This window comes from Herpailurus yagouaroundi, unplaced genomic scaffold, assembly GCF_014898765.1.
Source record: "Herpailurus yagouaroundi ecotype Mexico unplaced genomic scaffold, PumYag 141, whole genome shotgun sequence".
Lineage (NCBI taxonomy): Eukaryota > Metazoa > Chordata > Mammalia > Carnivora > Felidae > Herpailurus > Herpailurus yagouaroundi.
The window spans coordinates 67,233,385-67,246,059 of NW_024412396.1; the positions used below are offsets into that span (position 1 = coordinate 67,233,385).

Sequence of the window (12,675 nt, forward strand, 5' to 3'; positions counted from 1 at the left end):
CACAGACACGCATGGAAATAAGAGTTATCAATGAGACGGACAGTTTACACTTAAAAATTTTCTTAAGAATACACGTGATTTTCCGAGACCACTCGTCATAGCACCGGGCCTATGCTGTTCCTTAATAGAAAACGGTCAAATAGCAAATACTCCAGTGAATTTCCCACAGGTATAAATTATGCAAATAGTCATTTATATCTTCATTTACAATAATCAATAAATAAGAGTGCACATTCATACCATTTCTTTTTACAAAGACCCCTTTTTACAAAGCTACGGCTATATGTATGTACTAAATAGACAAAATAATCCTTGTTCTACAAAATAACATTTCACTTTTTTTCAATAATTCTCTTAGCGCCCTCAGTAAAAAGGTTCAGACATTTGTCCAGGAAGCTCTGCCGTGACATTGAAAGAAATGGTAGCATTGAATCCGTTAAACGTATTACAGACCTTGAAATAAACTCCTGTCGCCATCCAATAGAACAGGCTCTGAAGATACCACGGCCAGGCTTAGTAATTTGCCCCAACGATGTACTATGGTAGCGAAAAACTATTTTTTCCAACTTGTCTTTGGCTCCGACGCAGGTGATGCAGGCACTATCTTATGGTGCAATTTCAAGCACAAAATCCCTCCACCCCCGCCCCACAGGTACAGCGCCGGCTCAGGGACATTCGACCCGGAGGTGTCCCTCGTTGGCTCCAGGGGTCCCATGTTAGAATGCACACAGCTGGAGTCCACTGAGATTTCTCTACCTGTTTGGAGTCTGCTAGGGAAAGGGGGGGAAGCTGGGAAGTGCAGAAAGAAAGGTCCAGTTTACAGCTCTTTGCCCCCACTGCTGAACTTTGACATTTGGAACAGATTTCCCCGGGAAACTGCCTTCTATGCGGACCTAAGTTAAGGAGACCAGTTCAGGTCCGGGAGCCCTAGGAAGCAGGTCTCCCCCACCCTCCTCCCAACTTTCATCCCCACACCTCTAACAGACTACGCTTTGTTTTACCAAACCCTTCCTGAAGGCACCTTTATCAGATACTAAAGCCGGAAGCAATGTTCTAAGCTTTGGATTTCACTTACAAAATACAGAGATGCATTTATTTTAAGCAAAGAGGTCACTTACTGAACCTAAAAAACAAAACAAAACAAAAAACCCCATCGAACTTGCTAACCTTTGGGTGTTTAAACCTAGGCAGGACTTTCTAACAGATCTTCCAACTTCTGACCCAGAGAGGTAAGTGAATTACTCAAGGTGTCACAGCAGGTGAGCCACAGCCTGGATGTGGGTTCCTGATGCTCAGACCACTGTCGTCCTACTTTGGAACCATGTCAACTCTCTAGCTTACAGAGAGTTTCCTTTAAGGAAGCGTTTCAATCCTTGCGGGGCATTTAGAAACACAGGCATTTGTAGCACCGTCTTGCGGAGAACATTCTATTGACTTCAGGTGGGGCTAAGGGAAGCGGTCGCTGACGTGCGTGGAATGAACCAAAAAGATATTTCCGTTTTTGCAATAATACAAAAATCACAACTTTTAAACTTCAAGGAAAAATAAGTATTTCTAGGTCACGGACCCACGCATTAAGACTTCGTCCAAGTTCTGTGACTCCTCCAACCCCACTTTAATTGTGCTCTGCCCAGCACCGTGAAATGTATTTGTTTTTGGAAGGAGAGAGCCTAATTTCCGGCTCTGAAAAGCATGTGTTGGCAGGTGGAGAGGTGATGAGCTGGGGCAGGATGCAGAGATAATGGGTCGCTGAAGTTTGTGAGGTTAGACGCTGAGATTTTACTGCTAGAGGTTCTTTAGAGGCCATGAGTTTGGCTGCAAATTTGCCACCCCAGGCTAAAACATGAACTTGGGGCATCTCCAGTCATTTTTATGCAAGCATGAAGGGGACCCTTCAGCGGTTCTGATATGGGCTTGGGAGTAAGTGCAGCGACTTGAGAGGGGGACGCACGGTGGGGAATGACAGTGGGGCTAACCCAGTTCCCCACCTTCCCGACTCTGGGAACCTCCACCCCCAGTTGCCAACGAGGCCAAAGTCATCAAGAATCGGAACCTCGTCAGGGTAGAACTTTATTTTCCAAGCGGTGAAGCCCAGGGCAAAAATCAGGGTTTGCAAACAAGAGTCCTATGTTCCTGGTTCTGTGACCTTGTTTTGTTTTTGTTTTTGTTTTTTTGTTTTTCCCCTCCCTAGGCGTTAGCTTCACCTCTGAACTGACCTCCCGTGGTTGTGCTGAGGGTCCAGGGAGTAATGGGCATACGGTGGCTGCAACTTCCTCTTTAAAAGGCTCGGGTTAGAGTGGAGACAGAGCAGCAGGCCGGAGCAAGGCAGACGGGAGAGGCCGCAAAGCAGCTCCGGTCAATGGAACGTTAAGGAAAGAGGGCGTCTGCAAAGCTTGGAGAGGAAGGCGATGCACAGCAAGGAGCTATTGGACACTTCCCAGCCTGGCGGCCGATTTGCAGGGAAGCACTCTTCATTCGACCAGTGTGTACGTGGGGGCCACTCCGCACAGAAGACGCCCAGAGGGCTTAATGGTCATGCCGATACCAGGTGACCGAGCGGGGCCTCCAACCTAGATCTGGCTGATTCCCAAACCTGCGCTTTCCCCATCCCACAGTACCTCCCGGAGGAAGAGGACGAAGGGAGTGACGATTTAAGGAAAATGGTTTCAGCTGGACAGACCCCTGTGGGATGAAACCTAGGGCGTCGGCAATTTGAAAGGTTAGGCGCGGGATCGGCCCACGGAGGGTTGAGTTGTGCTCGCATTTAAGAACAGCGTGGTCAAACAGCACAAGATAAATAGTTGTCTTCCTGGCTTGTTGATGGGACGGCCCTCGGCCGGCGAGAACTGCTTGCTTGATGTGTTTTCCTCAAGGTTCTCCGAACACATTGTAAACACAGACAAGTCAGTCTCCAGGCTCTGCGGAGCGGGGCGGGAAGGCGGGGGGGAAGGGAGGTGGTCCTGCAGATTCTAGGACAGGCCGGGGTGCACAGGAACCCCTGTGGTCCTCCGCTGGCTCTCGGAGAAGCCGGAGATCCCAAGTACCTGGGAATCGCCCAATTACTCGGCCAAACTCACCCCAAGCCCGAGCCTAAACACACGGGGTCTACACACGACAGAAATGTTAGATCCGGGGCACAATTCACCCCAAAGCCATGCTTCTCGGGCACCAGGCTCCCTAAACTTCCCTAAACTGCCGTCCTTCTGCAAGGAAATGCCTGATGAGAGGTGGGGTCGAAAGATCTGTGGACTCCCCGTTCAGCAGAGAAGCTATGTCTCCTTTTGTGGCTCCCTCACCCTGGCTAACTGTTCAGGCAAACTCTGTGGCAATTTTCGGCAAAGAAGCATGATCTCATTCATGCCGGCTCTCAGCCTTCAGCGTCTCGCCTCGGGTCCTGGACTGTGTCCTGGGAGCAGCCCCGCTCACCAGCTGCAAGGGCCAGAGGTATAACCTGCTATTCGGGGGGGGGCGGGGGGGGAGGGGTCCTTGGGACAGCTGCGGGCCCAACATGTTAACTCTTCCCCCAAAGGCCGTTTTAGCCGAGATTATGCAACGTCAGCGAGAGAGAAAGAGTACATCTGGACCTGAAGGACTCTATGTGTTTGCTTCCCGGCAAGAGCATCGCCAAGAAGGTTCTGAGAAGCCATGCCGGCTTGGGATTCCCACGCAGCCCACTCGGGGGGGTTCAGGACGTGAAGCTGAGTACAGCTGGGTAATTCGGCAGAGACCCCGGAGGAAGGTCTCTAAGCAGAGAGGCAGAGAGGCCACATCTCAAAGCTCCGGCGGGCCCTCGAGTCCCGTTGCGTGACTGCACTCGGAAAGAGACAGGAAGAGGCTCGGAAAGCGACATAACCACGGAAGGAGAATAGTTCTTACCAAAGAAGCTTTGGTGATTTCCGATATTCGGTAAGACACATTCTTGTTTACTCGGATGTGTGTTTGAGAGACTGGCGTCGCGATGTTCTGAGTCCTTGGCAAGGAGGGAGGGGCAGGGCACCTTCAGTGGCTGCAGGATGTAGTTTTGCAGAAAATGTGACCGGCAGGGGCGGGGGGTGGGGGGGTGGGTGGCCCAGTCGGTTAAGCACCTGACTCTGGGTTTCAGCTGGGGTCACGATCTCACGGTTTGTGAGATCAAGCCCCGTGTCGGGCTCTGTGCTGACAACACGGAGCCTGCTTGGGATTCTCTCTCCTCTTTCTCTGCCTCTCCCCTGCACCTGTATGCGTGCGCGCTCTCTCTCTCAAAATAAACTAAAAAAAAAAAAGTAATTGGGAATCACGATGACCATACTGGGGTCACTAACTAGCAGTGGGACTAGTCACGTCCCCTTCCTGGCCTTCAGTGTTCTGATTGCTTAGATAAAGTGCTAGACCCTTACGAGATGCCTAAGGCTGTCGAATATCCTCCAACTTCTAAAGACTGACCAAAGAGGCAGCCTTCTAAAGTGCGCTCGCCTTACAAGGAGCAGGCACACAGTGCGTGCCCAGGTGGCTGTCCTGGGCGGTGACAGTAAACTCCCTGGTCCCAGGTCCTGGCGGGAGCCCCTCTCCCCACAGAGGCCAGGTCTGGCCAGGACAGGACGGGAAGCTCCGAAACTCAGACGGGAAGCTTCAAGGTGGGGTGTTGAACACGTGGGTTCCTTTCATCCCTCGTGAGACCCCCGCGAGAATAAGAGCAAAGGAACAGAGGTTCTGCGCTCGTGAAGACGATGGGATGGACAGGGGATGAGAGGGGGTGAAAGATGCCACCCCGTTGGTGGCAGGGGCAGCGCCGCTGGAGAGGAGGGCAGGGCAGAGGACCCGACCACCGCACACGGGCGGAGACATGCCACTGAGCTGTCACAGCTGCGGTCCTACTCCACAGGGGGATCGGAGGAGCTGCGACCCACGGACACCAGGCACAGCGAGGCAGGAGCAGTTCAATGAGTCCAAGTACGGACTGTGAAGAGACTGCCCGCTCAGGTCAGGACGCGAGCACGCGGGCGTGCGTTAGGATCTCCGGGTGCGGCCGTACAGTCTGAGCACTGCACAAAGGCGCTTGGCTGAGGGAACGACTGGGCCGTACAAATCTAGTCCTTGCTCTGCTCCTAAAGCCCTGCCCTCGCTCAGGTCTACATCTCGTTAGAGAAAGGGGCCAAAGATGCCATCTGCCAGCCAGGCCAAGTGCCTATGGGTGGCTTCTGCCCAGCGGAGGCATCTTTCTTGAAGCCGTTCACCCGGAGGGAATGCCTTTTTTAGAAACTGTAAGAGGACACTTCATAGCAGCTCTAGTATGTTCCTCTTTCCCAGGCAGGAGAGAAGTGAAAATATCTGTAAAGGAACAATTAGCCCCAGAGAAAAGACCTACAGTCGATATGGGGGCCTTCTCATGAAGACGTCAGGTGCCAACTGGGTGGCCCTACAGAAAAGCCCGCCGGTTGACAAAGGTCTTCCAGCCTGTTTTCGGATGTGTCACTCTCCAGTACGAATGGATCCACAGAACCACCAGATATTTGAAGAAAGCCCGTGATGTGACAGACGGAGCCCGAGACTAACCAAGAGAAAGGGGACTTCGAGAAAACAGAGCCAATACAGGGAGCAGGAAAGAACCTCCCCAGACCCGCTATCATGAACATCCCCAGACGGCGAAGATCTGCAGCCACGAATCAAGAACAGGACACTATAAAACAGAAACAAGAGAACAGCAACAAAATGTTCTGGAAATTAAGCATTCACCATTCATCAGGCGTGTGAGAAGATGAGCTGAGTACCTTGCCCTGAAGCCAGATCCCCCCAAATAAAAAGACTACAAGTGGAAAAGAAAAAAAAAATATTAAAGGATTATGGCGCAGAAGGTCCCACGTTGGAATAACAGGTGGTCCAGAAAGAAAGGATGTGAACCACTATGAGAAGATTTAAGAAACTTCCCAAGAGAACCCAGCATGAGGTTCACACTATAGAGGACACACCACCATCAGGACAGCTCGGAACACTAAGAAAGAAGGAAACTTGAATGCTTCCTGGGACGTGGGGAGAAGCCCAAGTCGCACGTAGAGGCTTGGGCATCCAGATGGGGCCAGAAATGACAACCACTGCCCTGAGGGAGGCAGGTAAGAGAGAGTTATTCTCCACCAGAAATCCTGCACCCAGTTATACTTGGGTACAGGCAGAATCAAGACGTGTTAAGGTATGCACAACCTCAAGGTAGTTAAATGTTGACTTCCCAGGTTACATTTCTCAGGAAGTTACTAAAGAATGTGCCACACCAGGGGCGCCTGGGTGGCGCAGTCGGTTAAGCGTCCGACTTCAACCAGGTCACGATCTCACGGTCCGTGAGTTCGAGCCCCGCGTCGGGCTCTGGGCTGATGGCTCAGAGCCTGGAGCCTGTTTCCGATTCTGTGTCTCCCTCTCTCTCTGCCCCTCGCCCATTCATGCTCTGTCTCTCTCTGTCCCCAAAATAAATAAACGTTGAAAAAAAAAAATAAAAAAAAAAAAAAAAAAAAAAAGAATGTGCCACACCCAAAGCAACACACAAGCAAACACAAAGACACACAAAAAGATGATCAAACCTGGGGGAGAATTTGGGCAAGAAAGGCCGTGTACCCACAGTTATGCACCACCTGGCCCAGGAGCAAACGGTCTTTATGCACCTACGCTGGCTAAAAAACTATGGATATGTATTACTCGGGTAAGAATTAAAAATTGACTCTTAGGGGGCGCCTGGGTGGCGCAGTCGGTTAAGCGTCCGACTTCAGCCAGGTCACGATCTCGCGCTCCGTGAGTTCGAGCCCCGTGTCAGGCTCGCGTCAGGCTCTGGGCTGATGGCTCAGAGCCTGGAGCCTGTTTCCGATTCTGTGTCTCCCTCTCTCGCTGCCCCTCCCCCGTTCATGCTCTGTCTCTCTCTGTCCCAAAAATAAATAAAAAACGTTGAAAAAAAAATTAAAAAAAAAAAATTGACTCTTAGAAAAGAAAAGCCATGGGTGGTTTGTCTTGCGGGCTTCGGTATTCACCTTTTATATCCAACTTTCTCTTCCGTATAAGCCTATACTCAAATGGAGAATTTTTTTTTTTTTTTTTTTGCCTTTAAAGAAAAAAATCTGTTTACAGCCAACCTGAATCAAACGATTTTTAGGCATCTCACCAGTGGGTGGTTTAAAAAAGAATGTTTTTTTAATGTTTTTATTTTTGAGACAGAGAGAGAGCACGAGCAAGGGAGGGGCAGAGAGAGAGGGAGACACGGAATCCGAAGCCGGCTCCGGGCTCCGAGCTGTCAGCACAGAGCCCGACGCGGGGCTTGAACCACGAACGGTGACATCATGACCCGAGCCGAAGTCGGACGCTCGACCGACTGAGCCACCCAGGCACCCCATCCCCAGTGGGTGGTTTTGAACAATATTACACGTTGTAATGGGTGAGAGAAGAAGCCTGCGGAGATTTTTTTTTTTTTTTTTCTGAACGAGGTCTAGACCCGTAAGATTCATGTTTGGATGGGCTCCTCCCCGGCTTTTCCAGCATCTAGTTTAGGCAAGGACCGCGTGGCGTCCAGGGTTATAAAACACCACACACGTATTCTTTACTATCTGTATCCTAGCTTTCAGAGATGCCAAAGAGCTCGTTAATTAGCTCATTTTCCATGGCACATTTGGCCTTCACGATGGCACCACTCCAAGCTCCCGGCAGCTTTCAGCTCGGAAGGCTCGGATTCGTTCTAAGAACTAAGGAGGAGACGAGGCAGGCTGTCACCGGAATGGGATCTTGGAATGTCATTGACTGAAACGTGCTCTGTAAATCCTCTCGGCCGCGCTGGGATTCTGTTAACTTGAAACCCATTCCCTGAAGTGAGCAAGCCTCTGGGCTTGCCAAGAGAGAACCGTGATCTCTGCAGGAGGAACAAGGGCTGGCTTGTCACCTATCAAGCTATCCGAGCTATCAAGGGCACTCCAGAAGTCACAGGGGACGAGCGCGAAAGTGAACGCAGCTTCCTCCCGGGAAAACCACGAGAACAAGGCAAAGGTTGTGGCTGGCCCCACATTTTGGTTTTGTCTAAACGAGGACCTTTTTATCTAATCATGTCAGCTTCTTTCCGGGATACTCCTGGGCCAGATACAAGGTTTGTCAAAGAGGGGACAGCTCTGGACCCGGCATCAGGGGGCACGAGTGTGCTTACAAGTCTGCTCCCGGCTGCTGTGTGACCTCGGTCCACCCGCTCTGCCTCTCTGGGTTCAGCAGACAACAGGCTGTCTGAGGGCTTCTCCTGACCTAAGAGTCTGTGATTTTTATGAGTCCCGCTTGGAGAGGGGAGGACCACGGGGCGGGGGAGGACGCAAAACCGAGTCACCGGGACCTACATCTTGGCAGGAAATGGGGGTGGAGGGTGGTGCAGGGCTGGAGGAAGACGGGAGGGTGGGGGGAGGTCTCCTCACAAACTGCCTGTTCCGGTCTACTTGTTGGGGTACCTTCCGGAAAGTCTTTTCGAGAATCCCGTTATGACCGACCGGTAAGGATGCCTGTGCCGAGACTGGTGTGCACAAGGGGCAGGAGCCTGCCGGACCCCTTGTAGCTCTGACATCAGCCGGGACTGATTCTGAGCCCAGCCGTTCCTGCACTCCTCCCGGGGCTTTTAAAGAGCTCTCTGCAGTGCCCTGTGGGGCCTTGGAGATCGGCCCGGAGGCCTCAGGAGCTGTCGTGGATGCTGGGGATGCTGCCCAGGCAAAGCGGGAGGGATCCCAGGCCCGGCCCTGTGTCGGCTGAGCTCGGCTTTTAATGTACCAGCTAGACTCTCCCCTGCTAGGAATTCATCTGAAAGAGGGTGCCGTTGGCGGAAACTCTTTGAAAATCACAGCTTTAACCTTAATTCAATCAATACAAAACTGAATTTACATCTCTGTCCCCCCCGGCCAAAAAAAAAAAAAGACCAGCCTACCACCAGCCCTCACTCTCCTCCTTGGGTTTGCCGCTCCCAGATGGATGGTCCCGGAGACGGCCAGACCCCGACAGGTGCACGGACACCCAGCACCTTCACTCGAAGCCCACCTCTGGGAGGAACACGGGGCAGTTTTCCTCCCAATGGAGGCTCTGCGCGTGGGGCACCCCGCCCCCCCCCCGCCGCCTCCCATCAGGACGACCCTCCTCTCAGAGGCAAGTAACTCAAAGCCATCCCAGGCCTTAAAAACCTGCACGCAGGACGAGCTATGACCCGGGCTATGGCTAAATATTAGCAAGGACGCTTCATACCTGCCAAAGCAGGGCACGCAGGAACACGCTCCGCTTAGGGACTCCAGCCAGACAGACGCCTGAGTTGTGAGGACACGGCGGACGAGAAAAGCGTGCTTAGGACTTGCAGGAGAGAAGGGAACCCATGGAGACAGCAGGGAGAGGGACGCTGTTTCCTTGGAGGCCCTCGGCTGTCTGCAGAGTGGCCCATCCAAACCCCAATAAAAGGGAAGTGACAAGACTCCTGCCCCCCGCTCAGGAGCCTTTTTTTATTATGCAGACACACGCATCAGAGTCTGGTGACGTCCAGCTGTGGGAACAGCAGTAGGCAGTAAACCAGGAGCCAGAGGAAGAGAATAAAATACATCATATCCGGCTGCTGGACAAACTGGGTCAGAGAGTCGCTCTGTGAGCTCTGGCTCTCCTGGAACACGGCTTCGCCAGAGTTGTTGGCCTTCCTGCAGAAGGGAAGACACAGGCAAGGCAGTCACAAGCGGGTCCCCGGGGGGATGGGCCTCCCCTGCCTCCCCAGCCTGCAACCTCACTGCCCAACCGGAGAGTGGAGGGCGTCCCAGTGGGCCAGTCAAGTGGCCCCGAGGGGCGCGTGCAGAGACCCAAGAGGTGGCGCTTTCACGGGGCCTCCGTTCATGTGCACGACCCTAAGGGGGTAAAGCGGTCGGCCCCATTGCGAAGGCGGGCAGGTTAAGACTCAGGGGGCTCGGGGGCTTGCTCGGGGCCACACAAATACCACTCCCCCGTCCGGGACACCTTCCTTTATACCACAGTGCCCTTAACGCAAAGCTGGGGGCTGATGGCACTGCGCCATTAGTGTGTGACAGAGGGGATGTCTTTCGTAATCTAAAGGAATAAATAGAGTTCCCTGATTATAGATCATTTAAAAACAGCCTTCAGAAACAAAGGCACGCCCTCCCCCCTTCTCTCCCCCCCCCCCCCCGGCCCCAACCAAGTTTTTGATTTTGGCTTTGGAGCAGAACCTCCAAAATAATCTCTAGATTTGCGTCTGGTCAGACTTGTCTTCCCTCTTTTCATTTACAGAAGGTGGGGTGAAAGTGACATTTTGCTTTTCCCTGGCGGCTAAAGCCCAGTTCTCCCTAAGGCAAGGGCCGGGGCCATCATGCGGTTGGAAAGGGGTTGGGGGTCTCCGCTTATAGAAGCCTAGAGCGTAAGCTTCTTAGGGTGGTCATTTGGGGCGTGCGGTGGAGACTATAAGCCGTGGAAACCAGCTCCTCCCGGAACGATCTCCTGATACAGAAAAGCGAGGCCAACAGTGGGTTAAACGTTTGCCTTTTGGCCTCGAAACGGATTCACTCGTGACAATGGACAACGGACAGAATTTCTCTTTCTTAGAACCGTTTCTAGAAAAAAATTTGAACTCCATTTTTCATTACAAAGGTAAGACTCAACGCTCCAGAAACACGGAAAGCATGACTGCATTTCTCAACCCTCTAGTTTAAATTTTCCAGGTCTCTATCTCCTAAAAGCGAAACGCACTCCGCTCCTCGGAGTACGTCATGCCTGGCGGGACGTGAGTTAAAATTCCCATCTTACGGCAGGGGAGGGAAACATGTCTTGCCTCTTTTTTAAAAGCCAGACGGGGTTAGCTTCTGAGGATTACACTCGTGGGTGTTGGATTCAGAGAGGCTTTCCATTTCAATAATCTAAGGCCTTCCCCGCCCATTGAAATCCGTGGCAAGTATTTAAAAAAAAGCAAATCAATGAAATTAAGTGATTCGATATCTTTAAGAGGGATAGGAGCATCTCAGAATTGTCAGAGTTTTCGAGATTGCTTGGGTTTCCTAGGTCCTAAGTGGGCGGTTTTATGCCAATTCGGCAATATCGGACAAGGCCAGCTAGTTCTCGAACAGCAAGAAATACTTTCATAGACATCCTGGTATGTTTGCATTCCTTCTTCATGTCTGCTCTGATGCCATAAAACTGTAATATCAGCTCAGTGAGCTTCTGAGTATTGTACCTGCAGGGGCGACACAGAAGGAACAGGTGGTCAGGCGCTACACATGGGGAACACACCCAGCATCACATCACTACTGCCTGGCTCTACCCCCGCATCTACGCAGCTGCGGGGCTCGTGACCCACACCCGGCTTTACACGGAAGCCCGTTTTCTGAGCCATTCCCCGCCCATCGACGTTCATCCGTTCCCACCTGCCCTCCTACGTATGTTCGGTTTACATTCACTTGCTCTGCAGCAGGTGGCTTCCTGCATGACCTCCGACTACGACTATCGCCATCAACAAAGCCTAGTCGTAGCCACGCCCCCAAGGGAGGCTGCACAATTAAATCAGGAAAGGAAAAAAAATCTTAAACCCCGGAAAACTCGGACTGAAGCCACCAACCTGGTTAACATTCGGTTTCTTCTGTCATCCTGATCTGCCGCGTTCCTCAACTGAACATAGCTAAAGTGGTCCTACAGTGAAATTTATAAACAAAACCCCCGCAACCCAATTAGTAAAGATGAAATCTCTGAAACAGAAAATAAAACGATTTTAAACATACAAAGCCGAGCATGCCACGCTTTTTCTCAATATCGCAAGCATTTAAGTTCCAAAATCAAACTGCTAACTGATATTCTACTGGTGTTCTACCCTCTCCCCCAGCCCCCGGCTGGTGCCCCACCGCCCACAACCCGAATCGGGCTGCGGCACCCCCCCCCCCCCCGTGCTTTGGGCCCCAACACATCGAGGGCTAAGTAGCTGCAAAGGTAGACTGGAACCTCCGCCTACATTGCGCTCTGTCTCTGAGGGTGGTCTTTCTGGGGGCGTGTGCGGGGCTGGGTGGCAGGTCTTGGATGCGTTTTTTACAACAAAGAGGACTTCGAGGTTTATAGTCAGCACTTTATTTACATCCCCTAGAACCCCAGTTGGACATCCGGTGGGACTGTGCTCAACGACAAGGTGTGAATTTGCTTGTCTTCTATCCAAAAGTACGTTTGTTGCACATCAGTAATTTCAAAGCTCTGGGCCGGGAGGAGGAAGGACGGGAAGGGATTGGTTTAGCAGGGGCCACGCAGAAGAAGAAGAAATTCCCATACTAACCGATTCCAAAGACCTGTTAGTATGTCGTCGAATGTAAATGCTGGAGTCACTGTGACTAGTCCTGAAAAATAAACACACGTTTTGAATTGGTGCCACCGGGAGCTCTTCGGGTCCCCCTGTACGGCCACCCCCGCCCCAAGTCTTCCACACGTGGGTTTAGGCCAGCTATGACTTCAGGCCCAGCCACGGAAAGGAGCAACTGTATCCAACACGCCCACTCGGGTTGGAGTGTGCTTACAAACAGTAGGATGGATAAGAGAGAGACACATTGTGGCCTCATCCACAAGAAAAAAAAAAAAAAAAAAAAAGCAACTGAGAATTTTAAATAGAAAGCAGACCACGTATTTTTAAAAGTCATGGGGGGGGGCGCCTGGGTGGCGCAGTCGGTTAAGCGTCCGACTTCAGCCAGGTCA

The 12,675-nt window shown here is 51.8% G+C and overlaps 1 protein-coding gene across 1 annotated transcript in view; it reads right to left on the reverse strand.

Moving 5' to 3' along the window:
• Positions 1-9,421: 9,421 nt before the first annotated feature.
• The window catches only part of CLMN (calmin), a 60,979-nt gene continuing 57,725 nt past the window's right edge, over positions 9,422-12,675 (reverse strand). Inside the window, exons 11-14 of the mRNA XM_040478437.1 lie at positions 12,263-12,323; positions 11,564-11,634; positions 11,086-11,182; positions 9,422-9,643 (exon numbers count right to left, since the gene is read on the reverse strand). Of these exons, the coding sequence (XP_040334371.1) occupies positions 9,479-9,643; positions 11,086-11,182; positions 11,564-11,634; positions 12,263-12,323 (394 nt within the window). The 3' untranslated portion in view covers positions 9,422-9,478. The remainder of the gene's footprint in view (positions 9,644-11,085; positions 11,183-11,563; positions 11,635-12,262; positions 12,324-12,675) is intronic.